General features: G+C 35.8%; 1 protein-coding gene across 3 annotated transcripts in view; it reads left to right on the forward strand.

Moving 5' to 3' along the window:
• The window catches only part of ADGRL3 (adhesion G protein-coupled receptor L3), a 512,757-nt gene that overhangs the window by 407,323 nt on the left and 90,061 nt on the right, over positions 1-15,373 (forward strand). For all 3 annotated transcript variants that reach the window (XM_047798807.1, XM_047798808.1, XM_047798809.1), the window contains one exon: positions 13,327-13,536. In XM_047798807.1, coding sequence (XP_047654763.1) covers positions 13,327-13,536 — 210 coding nt within the window. The remainder of the gene's footprint in view (positions 1-13,326; positions 13,537-15,373) is intronic.

Raw genomic sequence — 15,373 nt, forward strand, 5'->3', positions numbered from 1 at the left:
TGTGGAAAGAGTGGAAGAAAGTATGTTAGCAGAAAAAGCCAGAGGGTCTAGAACAGAAGGCCTCTGTGTATGGGTTTTACTCAAGTGTACTGGTGACCACCACAGTTTTGAGCAGAGGATTCACATCGTCTGTCACGTACATACGTAATAGATTTCATGTTTTATATCTGCTCATTTGGTAATTTGTTAAGGAGGAAATTTCAGCCATGTTCAGACCCAAAATGATGTATATACTTCCTAAAATGTGGATTAGTTTTTGCAGTAAGCAATACATATTTTGCAAGATAACTTTTTTTCACCCTCTGAATTTTAAGTTCTTGACATCATATCTATTCTGAAGTCCTACATACCTAAACTAAGTCTATCACCACTTGACATTTTCTAGAGTTTTTTAATGCTTTTGCCTACACATCCCTTTTGCTTAATAAAAGGATGACAACTGCCACCTTCCTCATCTAACTCCCCCACCCCGTACCAGACACTTATAAACACCTCTCTGAATTTTTTAGGTCAGAGAGAGTATGCAGAATTTTACATTACTTGTGAGCAGTGGGCAGGAACAGATATTTCAAAATATGAATGAGTTAATGGGAGAATCCCCTCCACCCCCATGGCTCTTGGAGAGTCAGACATTGAATGAATAACCAGAAATGGAGACTGCTGCCTCCATATCACTTCCCTCATTCTACAATGTGTCACCAAGCACCTGGAGCCTATTTCATTTCGTTTCTGATGAAGTTGCTATGAGAAGGGGAAATGAGTGTGGGAAAAAGAGAATTCTCCCCTCTGTTTATCTCTGTACAGGAAAGGGAGGAAAAGCCCAAAGGTAACCTACCTAGTGACAGCTAAGAAAAGTGCCCTCTGCCTCAGGGCTTGAGAAGAGGAATTAGCACTATCTCACTAAGAATTATGTTATTATTTACTTTCTTCACTCTTTTTTACAGAACTCTCATAGAAAAGTTGAGTGGTCCAATAAGCACTCATATACCTCTTCTGAATTCACATTTAAAGTTTTGACCCATTTGACTGAGTCAGCTCTCTTTGTATGTACATGCATATATATATATATATCTTGCTATAATATTTGACTCTGAAAGTAAATTGCTGACTTTATGATATTTAATTCCTCAATCTTCCAACAAACTCAAGAACACTGTCTACCAGTAAAACACAGAAGAAATTTTTTTTTTTTTTCTGTTTTGGCTGCCCTGCAATGTATGGAGTTCCTGAGCCAGGGGTCAGATCTTAGCCTCAGTTGTGTCCTATATACTGCAGCTGTGGCCACACCAGATCCTTTAACCACCCCCCCCCATTGCCAGGCCAGGGATCAAACCTGCCTCCTAGCGCTTCAGAGACACTGCAGATCTTGTTGCGCCACGGCAGGAAGGCCTGTAGTAGAATTTTTAAGCAGAAAGAAAGAGACCTGCAACAGTTTTATGCATATTCCAGATCCACACCCTTACAATTTTCAGGTTCTTTGTTATTGTCAGTAAATAAATGTGGCTAAAATTAGCAGCTGGAGCTGCATTGCAATTCTAGTGGGAAATATTGCATAGGAAATAAGTAATCGTGTTTATAGAGATTGCAAAAAGGAGCGATCTGGTGAGGACTTCAAATCGCAGGGAGGCCCAGAATGGTCAGTAATAATGGGAACGAATATCATTTCTTCAGTGTCTACATATATGATCTCATTTAACCCCCAACACCACAGTAGGTCTTGCCATCATAATTTATTTGCCAGGAAGTTGAAATAAGAATTAAAAGTTAGGCAGTTTAGGGTCCCCGATTCTAATTCTATAAATAACCGCCTCTTATCATCTGAACTTCTTGTTCCCATTATTAGTCAGTTAAATGAGACGAATACAAATTTTTCTTACATTATCTCAGGATCATTTTAGGCATTGAATAACACAATTTATTAAAGTCATACTGAGAATTATGAAGTTTTCTGAAAATATGATTTTTTTTTTTGTCTTTTTGCTATTTCTTTGGGCCGCTCCTGCGGCACATGGAGGTTCGCAGGCCAGGGGTCGAATCGGAGCTGCAGCCACCGGCCTACACCAGAGCCACAGCAATGTGGGATCCGAGCCGTGTCTGCAACCTACACCACAGCTCAAGGCAACGCCGGATCGTCAACCCACTGAGCAAGGGCAGGGACTGAACCCGCAACCTCATGGCTCCTAGTCAGATTCGCCAACCACTGCGCCACGACGGGAACTCCTGAAAATATGATTTTTTAATTCACCATATGTTTAACTGCCTTCAAAACCTTTGACTTCTTGATTCTGGGAATAGTTAACTATCAAGACCCAAATATTTAAGTTTTTAATAATAAATAATTACCTACCTCTACCTGAAAGAAAGACATTTAAGCCAGTGTCTTACATCACTGTTCAAAGAGACAGAAATTCTTTTTTTCACAATGAAATTGTCAAATCATCAACAGATTTTCATCAAGATATTATTATAACTGCCTATAACTTCCCAGCTCTTCAAAGAGTCAGTTATTTGGACATTGTGAATTCCTACAATGCCAGCACCACCAAATTCAATTTTAAGTACAGTCCGTTAAGTCAGTACTAATCATGCATAATCTTTTTCATTGATTGGGTTTCTTCTTCATTAGTGAAATGACTTTTAGGATTGACCAACTGAATTAATTTTTAAGAAATATTTTAAATATAATAGCTTTACTCACTCAATTTACCCATGCTTTAAAAAGTGTAATCAACCAGTCAAGAAAAAGAAGCAAGCATAAAAACTTGCTCCATCCTAATACTCAAAAAAAATTCTCACTTTCTTATACTGTTCTTACAAAGAACTAGTTGATACATTTACTAACCATAGTCTATTTGCTCTGAATCACAAAATTTTACCTTTTTTTTTTTTGAAACATTCAGACTGTGCTGTGATTGTTTTTTCTTTTTTCCTGGCCTATTTCATTCCACTGTATTTAGTAAATAAAGTGATAAAACTCGAAAACTATTGGACTCTAGGGGAATTAGGCTAGATTTTTCAAAATAGTTATTTACGTAGCTTTCTAAGACAGGCAGTAAAGTCAACTTGTACGTCAGGTTTTAAAAGCATGCGAGCATGCTCACCATCAGGGGACTGCCAATTTATTCTGTGTGTCCTTATAGTTCAGCATTAACTGCTGAAACTTCTTGTATGGTTGGTTCCTTGATGATTTAAAAATCCAATCATGGAACTTTTAAGGTGTTAATTTTGTAAAAAGTTAATATGAGTTCAAGTTATGGACCTGAGGCTTGTGGGATAATTGTTCTCAGGGTTATTATGTGGAAGACCCCACATAATAGGCAGAACATTTATTCATGAGAGTAGAAAAAAGAAAACCTAATAACTGTCCCTTTTTTTTTTCCTGAAATCGATATAACTAAGAAAACCAAATGAAAACGGAGTAATGTAGTAAAAATGGAATATACGTGTATGTATACATGTGTATATATTTCTCTTCTGTTTTATTCAGTACCTGACACATAGTAGTCACCCAACTGACAATAAATCTACCAAATTTTATTAGATATTTTTTGGCTTGGTGTAGTTTCTATTTATTTGTTTTTTATAATATAGTTATATAAAATTACATTCTCTGTTAAGCCTAATTCAGTTTGTCTCTATTTTAAAGCTTTTCTTTCTCATTGCAGTGAATTTATCTTTCCTTACATGCCAAAGGAAATGGCTCTATGAGAAGAATGACATTAAAATAATAACATTATATGTATCTGAGTAATTCAAGTCCACTATTTCTGTGGTTCCCTTTTATTGTACTTCAGTTCCTCTATCCTATTTCATTTTACCTAATCCCTTTAAGAAGTGCTTTCAAAAATTGTTTTTGTGTCTTCTTGTGTGTATATATGTGTGTTTTCATGAAAAGAATCTTAAGTGAAGCTGCCCATTTTGTCTGAGAATCAGGAAATTTGCTGAATGATCCCCAGCAAAAACCACTGTGTTTAATCAATATACTGAGAAGACAGTCAAGAAATTTTCCCTTGAACCCTAACTCTCTTCTCTCTTAGGGGCTTAGTGTAATTGGATCAACAAAGGAAATATCGGAGAGCATCTGTGGTCCTCTCCACTGTTAGTGATATTGTTAAGAAAACGGAGTATTTGGCCACCAGTTAGCATGATCAACTTCCTAGAGAGCCAACTGGAAAACACCACTGCCAGATCAAAAAATGTACTTAACATATGATAAGTAATTATGCACTTATGTGTTATTATTACTTATCAATGACAACCAGAAGTGCTTAGTACTAATTAATAGTAGCGTTAATATTTTGTAAATGCTTCTGTCCATCCTCTGATAAAGCAAAAGTCTTTATTAGCTATTTAAATGTTTAGGCTTCTATTATTCCATATTTTATAAATGTGAGAATTAAATAAGTTAGTAAAATGAAATAAGTGGACAGATGTGACCTGTAGTTAATAAAACAACTATGACTTTTTTTTTCTCTTTGTATTTTTTCTTCTTTTTCTTTTTTATAGCGTTAAAATTGAGTACGCTCAAAAGTCAAGTTAACTTGGATCTGCAGTTCTGATCTTGTCAGGCCTATACTACACTGATTCCTGGTGTCAGTTTAAAGTGATGACATCAAAATAATTATTTTCTCAACAAAAATGTTGAGTACTTAGGCTTCCACTGAATATCTTTACTTACTAGGTTTCTAGACTTGTAGGAACGAGTTCCCACCTCTCCCAAAATGCCATCCATTTTGTATCTATGGGCTTGTTTCAGTAAACCAGTTGTTTGTCAATTAGTTCTCTTGTGTCTGTGAATTCACCTTAAAGGCTTCCATGTCCAAAATATCATGGTTTATAAATATCTCCAAGTACATTGAATGTCATGATCAAATACAATCAGAGATAATGGTTTTAAAGCCCTGAGATAGTTGTATTTTATGAAATAAAGTCCGGATTGCAAATAAGATTTAGTTTTAATAAAGAATGATAAAGTCCTATATAACGTGACTGCCCTTTTCTGGTGATTTCTTTGGGGGGAATAGTTTTAAAGCCCCCAAATAAGTCATGTTTTTCTCTGTAACTAAAGTTTGTTCTAACCTACACAGAACTCTATCAACTCGGGCAGAAAAGTGCATTTTTGGGGGTTCCCTAGAGCCTCTTCTGAACTCATCAAGCAGTTTAAGAGAAACATGTAATTGTGTCTTACAGTAATATTTTTCTCCATTCTTTTTTTTTTTTGTCTTTTTGTTGTTGTTGTTGCTATTTCTTGGGCCGCTCCCGCGGCATATGGAGGTTCCCAGGCTAGGGGTCTAATCGGAGCTGTACCACCGGCCTACGCCAGAGCCACAGCAACGCGGGATCCAAGCCACGTCTGCAACCCACACCACAGCTCACGGCAACGCCGGATCGTCAACCCACTGAGCAAGGGCAGGGACCGAACCCGCAACCTCATGGTTCCTAGTCGGATTCGCCAAACACTGCGCCACGACGGGAACTCCTTTTCTCCATTCTCACTGTCATATATTTCAAAGTTAGAGAAAGCCCTTTTTCTGATCCCACACTTTGGAAATATGATTTTACAGATGGCCCATATTTTAACATTGTCCATGACCAGCCCCATTGATAGCCATCTTGAAGGAACAACAAGTCTCAAGAGATTAAGTCTTTCCATTTCTAGACAGTTAAAAGGCTCATTAAGTACTTCTGCACATTTTGAGGAAACTTAAAAGTGACCAAATAATTTCATTATGAAACCTCGTTATCACACATAAGTCAATCACATCCCTTTTTAGCAGCCTTGGCTACAGGGTATACAGGACATTCAGTAGGTAAGAACTGTTCATGTTCTTCTATCAGATAAGAGGTTTATAGGCTGAATGGCATTTTCTAAAATTTACATTTGCACTGTCTGCCACATATGCAGATAGATGAGTAAGGTCTGCTTTGTATCTGGACAAGGTGTCAACAACTTTTTTTGTGTGTCTTCTGAAGTTTAATCAGAATCTTTGTGGAAATCAAGAAGCTAATTTGAAACTCCATTTTTCAAATAAAAATATGTGAGAGCCAGGGAAAACATTATTTTGTTGCTCTGATCCAACATATCACTTGATATACCGATCACTAGTAAGATCTGACAGAATCAGCTCTACACAGTAAGGACCCAGAACATTGATAAACAAAATGTCCCCTTTTGTTTCCCCACAGGACATTTCAGTTGCAGCCTCTGAATCAGGAAAAGGAACTTTACTCAGGAGCATAGACAAATCAAGGGAACAAAGCAATAATGCATATTCATTCTTTTGGAATACTCAGGCTTATTAGACAACCATTCATTTTAACTGAATTGGTGCCTTGTGCGGTGGGGGGGATTTAAAGGAAAACTTTGTCTTACAAAAACTTGCTTGACTCATCCTGGCTCTGTGACATTCAGCCCTCAGATGCACATTTCCACAGTCTTCTCTCTCATGCCCGGTCCCCAGTTCACTTCTACATTTTGTGCAGTATGTTTTGGTTTGGTTATCTCTCATCTAATTTCATGTGTCCTTCCATGTAGCTTTAAAATAACACAACATTTAGCTTTCTTTGTAGCATTGTTTTGTTATTATACTATAGCTGTTTTTAGTTTCCATAACAAACTCTTAGAAAACATTGTCACAATAGTCACAATATTAAAAATTAAATTAGCACCATTTAGATACAAAGCACAACAGTTAATCCAAAATCAAAGAGGAAATTAGGATCACAAGGCGCTAAAGTGCATGCCTAGGTGTTATCACTCAGAATGATGCAACAGTGTTTACTCCTGTAGTAGGAATTGCAAATCATGGTTTCCAGCATTAATAGTCAGGAGAAAGAACAATAGGAGTCACTAAGGAAGGTGAATATTCAAGGCCACAGACATTTGATACTAAAAACAGTGTTGCTTCCAACTTCCATTTTCCAGATTGTCATATGGATTTTGTACTTTCCTTCCAAAGTTCTGAATCCATCTCTATTCCCATGTCTCAGGGCTTTCCCAGGATTCAAACTTAGTATGAAAACGAGAACACTCCTGAGCAACCGTGGACAGTTGTCATCCTACCATTAATCCCATATCTACCGCATTGCTAGTTGAAAGATCTAAGATAAATTACTTTGTGCTTCAATTTCTTCACCTGTAAATTGGAGATACCTATAGTATTACATCATAGGGTTTGGAAGGACTAAGTGACTACTCTAATAAAATAAGTAAGCACTTCTAAGAGAATCTGGTATTCTGAAAGTTATGCGTTAGCTATTACCATCAAATCATCATTCTCATCATCTTTACCATCATCCTCATATGGGACTTGACTCAGAAATGTTAGAGATGAAATCTTCTATCTGCCTAGCTTCATTTCCTACCCTCACTCAAGGTACTCCTAAAATCTTTTTCTTATTTACTGTTTGAATATTTCATTTACTTTAAAATAATTGCTTTTTGTTTATCAACTTTAATCTACTTGTTTAAAAACCTATATCTGCATTTAATTATCATCTACCGTAAGATACTTAGTTTTCACCTTTCCTACTAGTTCCTTTTTGTTTCCTTTGTTGAAGTAATTATAGATCTGGTTCACCAAATATGATGTGATGCAAAAACAATTTTTATTTATTTATTTATTTATTTATTTTGCTTTTTAAGGCCACCCCGGCAGCATATGGAGGTTCCCATGCTAGGGGTCGAATCAGAGCTGTAGCCACAGAAACTTTGGATCCAAGCCGCATCTGCAGCCTACACCACAGCTGACAGCAACACACCAAGGGAGGCCAGGGATCCAACCTGAGTGCTCATGGATGCTAGTCAGGTTCATTTTCACTGAGCCACGACAGAAACTCTGGATTCAAAAACAATTTAATTCAAAGCAAGGAAATCTCAAATAACTTAGAGTATGCAATGCTGTCCTTCTGAAACCAAAGAGAGTTTCTGAATTAGTTCTATCGAATCCCAAGGGCAGGTGTGTATTAATGTTTCTGTGTGCTCTTGCTTTTGCCAGTGTCTCTCAGTAATTAGAGCCTGAAAATATTTGATGGATTTTTTTTCAATTTGATATAAATTTGAAGATTATTGCTGAGGTATTTGGGTTAATTTACTATAAAAATCATAAGAAATATAATTATATCTTTCTCCTTTCTGTGTTACTCAACTTTGACCTTCATCCTATTCTGCAAAGGAAATCTTAATTTCCTCAGACCATTGAGCCCTTTATTTTCCCAAGCATTTGTGGGGTGACCTTTGTGTTTGATGATCTGTTAGAGCAATGTGATGAACTTATTTCACAGAATTCTTACCACATTTATCAGAGAATAGGTCTTTTGTAACCCTACTAGCTTCAGCAGAATTCATGAATCAAAGCAATGCCTTATGCTGATATGATACATTAGTAGCAAAGTGAGTGCTCCTACGTTTACAAAAAAAAACCCACCAACAACTCATTTTAGCTATATTACAACTATTTCAGAGCAAGATATGTTTAAGAGGCAATTTAAAATCATATTATTATGCCTTAGTAAATCTGACAACATTAAAATAATACATTTTTATGCAGTAAATAAAACAGTTTCTTCAAAATTAGTGGTCCACAATTAATAATTATAATAGGGTGATTGTTCAAGCAGTATCTGGAAAACACAACTTTCTAAAAATATAAAAAAGAAAAAAATCCAGAGGGGTTAAGAATTTAATTCATATAGTTTGTATTACATCTGAAAACATTTAAGCAGTTGAAATGAAAAACATTTAGAAATCTATTTTTCCATCTTGTTTGCTGACATGCTTTTTGGACAATAAATTTAGAAATATCAAGATTTACATAGAGGTCTTAGAGTACTTGGTTGTGTTATTTTTAACTCATGAGGCAAAACTCACATTTCCCTATTCCGTAGGTCTGGGCTTAGTTTCATTAAATGTACCTATTGGTATATTTAAGAGTTTTAAATTGACAGAATGACTTTCACAAACATTATTGTTTAAGCTATCTTTTTTCCTTCAATGTAGTACTTGTTCCATCTGTGGTATTTGAGTTATTAACCCCACTGTGATAGCACAAAGAAAATTAATTGAAGTGAAAATAAGAGGAAAAACAGAACTTTCTGGAGTTTTTACTTTCTGAAATATCTTGCATTTTAAATGTGAATATAAATTTCATAGAAAGGTTGAAACACAAGTATTGTTTTCATAAAAATTTCTTTCTAGAGTAGATAGTAAATTTCCTGAAAGTATATTCTGATGAGTAATTCTGTCATTCTGTTTGTAGATTTTCTCTCACAGCTCCCCATATGTGTGTGTGTGTGTGTATACACACACACACACACACACACACACACATATATATATATATATATATTTTTTTTAATGGCCAGACCTACAGCACATGGAAGTTCCTGGACTAGGGATTGAATATGAGTTGCAGCTGTGACCAGAGCTGAAACTAACTACAAAAACATGGGATTCTTTTAACCCTTTGAGCTGGGTGGGGGATCAAACCTTCACCTCTGCCAAGAAGTAAGCTGCTGCAGTCAGATTCTTAACCTACTGCACTGCAGCAGGAACTCTTCCCCATATTCTTTAAGAAGTTAATTTCCTTGAATTTTTTGATTTTTTGTTTATTTTTATATTTTTTTGTGGCTTTTCCAAGCATTTTTAGAATAGTTTATGGTACACACTTTAAACATACATATTTAAGTAGAAATAACTCCAAAAAAGACATGCACTTGGCCAGGAGGCATGTGAAAAAATGCTCAACATCACTAATTTTTGGAGAAATGCAAATCAAAACTACTATGAGGTACCTCCTACAGGATTTCTTGATGGACTAAGAATAGTGTGTGAAAGAGGAATCAAGACGACTTTTAAGTTTTGTTTTGTTTTGTTTTTTTCTTTCATTTTTTCTAGTGGCAACACCTGCCACACATGGAAGTTCCCAGGCTGGGGTTGAATCAGAGCTACAGCTGCTAGTCTATGACTCAGTCACAGCAACGCCAGAGCCTTAACCCACTGATTGAGGCCAAGTATCAAACCACATCCTCATGGACATCAGTTGGGTTCTTAACCCACTGAGCCACAATGGGAACTCCCAACTTTTAAGTTTTTGACCAGAACACTTCAAGGAATAAAATTGCTCTTTACTGAAGTTAGGAAAACAGAAGAGTAAATTTGGGAGTGGGGGTGGGAGTTGGAGGTAGAAACAGCATAAAGGGGCTTGGTTTTGAACATGTAGTATTTGATTTTGCTACTTTTTAAAAATCAGTGAAGATTAAATGATGCTAAAGCTATACTGATATAAGAAGATTCAACTCTGAGGAATTTGGTCTAAGTGGAGTAGGGTTATTATAGCCACTAAAAACCACTCAAAAAATGTTTACTAACTGTTTTTTATGCATCCAGCCCGGGGGTAGGTGCTCAGATATATTACTGTTCATAAGTTGTGAAATAAGATCTCAAGTCACATAATGGTATATATTTCATGTCATAGGTGGCTGCATTATATACTGCACACAAACATGGAATCATGGAAATATGAATACTTGATCATTAACATTTTTTAAAACTATTAACAAATAGGAGTTTTATTTAAGTGACCATCCCCTTGAAGGGGATCTGTTTTTATCATGGTTTGGCCTCCTAAAAATTCTGTTGTGACAGACTCTTATAAAGAAGGCTAAATTCATAGGTCTTATGGCATTTAATGTCCAGTGTTCTTTTTCTTTAATCTTACTGATAAAATAAAAGTGCTGAGTTATATTCGATCACAGTATAATATGTATAAGGTGGGTTCATGTTTATGTTTTCTGAGCTAGACAATAATTACTTGCTACACTTTTTTTGTTGTCTTTGAGCATTATGTACTTTCTGTGCTGATGTTTTGAACTTTGGTATTCTTAATAACAATACATGGGGTTTTTGAAAGACCCACGAAGGCACTAAGTCAAGTAGACACATCTCTAATAATGCACCTACCCAGAAAAGGCAGGAGTTATTTGGTTTCTTTCTTTCCTTTTTTTTTTTTTTTTTTTTTTTTGAGGTCCTTAGGATACATTTGAGAATGTATTACACCTACCATTATGGAAGACTGCTGTGCTGAACGTTGGTGCTTGATATTCAATTACAGCATCTTTCCTTTGAGTCAGAGAAGAGAGCAAATAGCCCTCTGCTCAGGGGACTGGGTAGCAGGAGCTGCTCTCCACTGTCCAATAGTAAAGTAATTTCGTCTATCAGAGACCCAACACTACTTTAACAGTGTCCCCGGGAGAACAAAGCAGTTAAAGCAAAATTTCATGCCGTTTTCTTTCATGATTTGAGCTCCTTCAGAGAAATATATCTAGAGTTATGCAGGGATATTTCAAAACTATTTCATTGATGGTGTCCTAGCAGAGTTCTTTGTCAAATAACAACTGTGAAGTCATATCTGGCAATATTGGAAGTGCTGTGATTCACATTACAGCCTGGTGGTTCACTTGGAAAAGAATTTCCACATTCAGAATAATCTTTGTAGGATGTTTGTATAAAACATAAAAGTACAAAGTTTGAATTAAAACAAAAATAGAGAACCTGGATATTTATGTATTTTTTAACATGACCTAACAATGTAGAAGACAATTATATGCAGTAACCACCATCCTAAAATAAAAAGTCAGTGCGTATGATCTATACAGTTGAAAAATATATCCATTGGAAACAAAATATTTTGTTTTCAACTAAAAAATTTCCCATGCACTTGCTGCTACACTTTTATTACTTATGCATATATCCATAAAAATCAATTTCATCAATTTGTGTCTTTAAAAAAATTTTTTTTATCTTTTTAGGGCTTCACTTGCAGCATATGGAGGTTCCCAGGTTAGGGGTCGAATCGTCGCTGTAGCCGCTGGCCTATGCCATAGCCATAGCAATGCCAGATCTAAGCCGCATCTACAATTTACACCACAGCTCACGGCAACACAGGATCCGTAACCCACTGAGCAATGCCAGGGATTAAACCTGCGTCCTCAAGGATGCTAGTCAGATTTGTTTCTGCTGAGCCATGACGGGAACTCCTTTTCTTTTGGGTCGTATTTTTTTATGTAAATAGAATCATACTGTATAGATACTTTTGCCACTTGCATTTTTTCAAAAAGAAATCTAATATTAGATTTTTGAGAAGTGTCCATGTTTGTGACTATACATCTAAAGGATTTTCCTGTTTTGGATATCATTCCATAAGTCAGCCATTATTTATTTATTCTGCTACTGATGGAAATAAGGTCTTTAAGACTTTTCAAGAAACCTGGAAAGAAAGGGATTGATAGTCATGGACAGTTTTTCAGCTCTGCTCCAGCACCACGGCACACCGATGTGATGTGTGGGGTTACCAATATTTCTAAAGTTTCACAGAAATGGTTTTGGGTGGAGGCAGTCTACCATAGAGCAGTAATAGGGTTTTGAATCTTAGAACAGAAACAGAGGTGAGATAGTGGACAAATGAAGGAACATGGCAAGTATGGAACTCACAGAACTTTTAACAGATCCAAAAAATGCAGTTTCAGCACAGAAGTTTTCATGAGCATATTTCTTTTTTGTAGCTCTACTATCTGTTTTGTGCCGCTAGTGGGTATAGTAATTCTGAACGCTGATTTTCCACCTGTGTGTAACAGGCTTCATTCATGCAAAACCTTTCAAGGATCAAACTTCCTGATCTCCTTAAGCCATTCGATATGAATATTAATCCAATGAATATCCTCGTTCTTTTAGATCTTCCACTAAATAAATGGTACACATATTGGCTGTTCTTGAGACTTAACTGAGGACCCTTATAAATTATATACTTATGAACTCAACCTTGGAAATTCTGATAAAGGACTCTTAAGACAGAGGAATTGTATTTTTTAATGGAAATCCCTTAATGATTCAAAAAAACATTTCTGTTGAGATACCACTTCCCTGTTTAATTTTATTTTTTAAAGAAAGTATTCCCTAGCAGAACTTGTAAAGAAAAAAATAATTTAATGTGAAAATGTAATGTGGAGTATTAAAAAAAGTTTTACCTTGAAATGTTTGGTCAGAATTAAGTTGATTTGTTTCAATTATTTGTATACTGAAAACGTACGTAGTTAACGTAAGTAGTTAAGAAATGTGCAAACACTCTTAACAAACTGATTTACACCTCAGCAAAAAGAAAAAAAGCTTTGCCTGTGGGCTAGAACATGCAAATAATTGTTATCTTATTCATTGCGTATGCAGAAGATGATTAGTACACTGTTAAAATTATGCTTCATGACTCCAGGCTCTATGAACTTTGTCATTGGCTGTGCATAATTGAAGCTTACTGCTTTTCTGTGTGTTTCCAGCACAGTGACGCAGTCCATGACCTTCTTCTGGATGTGATCACCTGGGTTGGAATTTTGCTGTCCCTTGTTTGTCTCCTGATTTGCATCTTCACATTTTGCTTTTTCCGTGGGCTTCAGAGTGATCGAAACACCATCCACAAGAACCTCTGTATCAGCCTTTTTGTAGCAGAACTGCTCTTCCTAATTGGGATCAACCGAACAGACCAACCAGTAAGCAACTTACATTGGTATTAGAAAAGGATTTCTCCACTTCCAGCTTTCCAATACTCAAAATACTCTTGTTTGAAAAGATCACCTCTTGTAGTTGCCTAGTAGCTACTCATTTTCAGATCTCATTCAGTTTTTCCTTTTTCGTGTCCCATTGTCATTAAGATGTATGAATCTAGATTTCTTCAGAAATTTTGTTCATAAACTTGCCTTTCTAAAGAGCTATCTTTCTTCATTAGCTTTTTAATTTAACTGTTTAACCACAGAGCTGAATATTTAGTAAAATTAAATCATTTGGGGAATGGAAGAGCATCTTCTAACATGTAATTGTTATTTTTTGAAGTCTGTAGTATACTTTTTTAAAGAAACAAGGAATATTATACTGAAAACTGCATGTCTAAAATGAGTTTTTCTAATTGACCTATTTTTGGAAAATCATTCAAACCATGTGCCATTTTTATAATTTGTAAGCTCTTCCCCAATTTTTTTTACACTTTATATTTTCTCCAAGTTCTGTTCACATCTTTTATTGCCAGCTTTGAACTTCACTGCTAATGACATTTAGCCACATCAGGAAAAGAAGGGTGGAGGGGAGAGAGAAAGAAAGGGATGGAGGGAGATAAAGGTAAAGGGAAAAAGGAAGAGCACTAGCCAATTTGGTTTTGGGGTAAAACCAAGTGGAAAATATGAACAACAGATAGTATCTAATATATCAAACAGAATTTATGCCCATTCGTAATTTCAGTGAGGCCCTTTCTATTTACTTAAGATTCATGCACATAGCACAAGTCCGTTCTCATGACTAAAACTGCAAATGAAAACTTTCATTTTTTAGAAGACTTATAGATATAGTAAATAATTCATTCACTTCGTGCACTTCTCTGGTACATGTCCATATGTATAGAGTACTTTACAATAAAAATGCATTCAGATTCATGATTGTGATTACACATTCATGATTAATGGCAGTAAAGAGTACGATTATAGTGATTATACTTTTAATTGGTTATCACATACAAATGTGACAGCTATTCCCATAAATGCATACAGATGAATAAGCAATCAAAGAGCACAGTTTTTCTCCAAAAAAGTAAAGCCTTCTGATAACAAAAATTAATAGTTGAAGTTCTAACTCTCAAAACCAAGAAATGGAAAATGGTGTTATTTTCCAAGAAGAAATCATTTCATTCTCTTAACCTGCAATTCAAATGCTCTATGATTTCTTTTCATTTAGAAACCTTATCCTTATTTTTGTTTCCTGATGTTTCATGTGGTGTGATAAACTTCACCAAATGTTGCATGCTGCACAAAAACTAATTTCTGAAAAGTAGCATTAGGAACAATGATTGCTATGAAAAAGCTTAGGTAGAATGCAGTTCAACCCACTTGTCTTTATACTTGTTGCTGGACAGGTCGCCTTTACCTGACTCTTATATAGCAGTTTGGCTCTGTTTCCTCTCCAGCCCCTTTGACACTTAACTTACTCCTCTAGCCTTCATTGTCATCTCTCCAACCAAGGAAACAGACCTGCCCATTATTCAAGGATCATACTCACCATTGAATCCATACTAATCTGATAATTTCTATAAATGTATTGCTTTTTTCTAATAGGAACTATGGATCTTAGTTAGGACTGCTTATGAAAAATGAAGACCTTTCCCACAGAGGAATGAGAATTTCAGGAACCGACATTAGAAAATTAATATGTAGTCAGCTGGAACTTGTAGAAGCTTAGAAAATATGCCAAAGTAAAGGCTGCCTGCCTCTGTTGACCAAGCTTATCTAGACCATCATTGATTACAACAGCAAAAAGTGAGATGGCAAAGGCACCTCTGGAACA

Source organism: Phacochoerus africanus, chromosome 10 (genome assembly GCF_016906955.1).
Source record: "Phacochoerus africanus isolate WHEZ1 chromosome 10, ROS_Pafr_v1, whole genome shotgun sequence".
Lineage (NCBI taxonomy): Eukaryota > Metazoa > Chordata > Mammalia > Artiodactyla > Suidae > Phacochoerus > Phacochoerus africanus.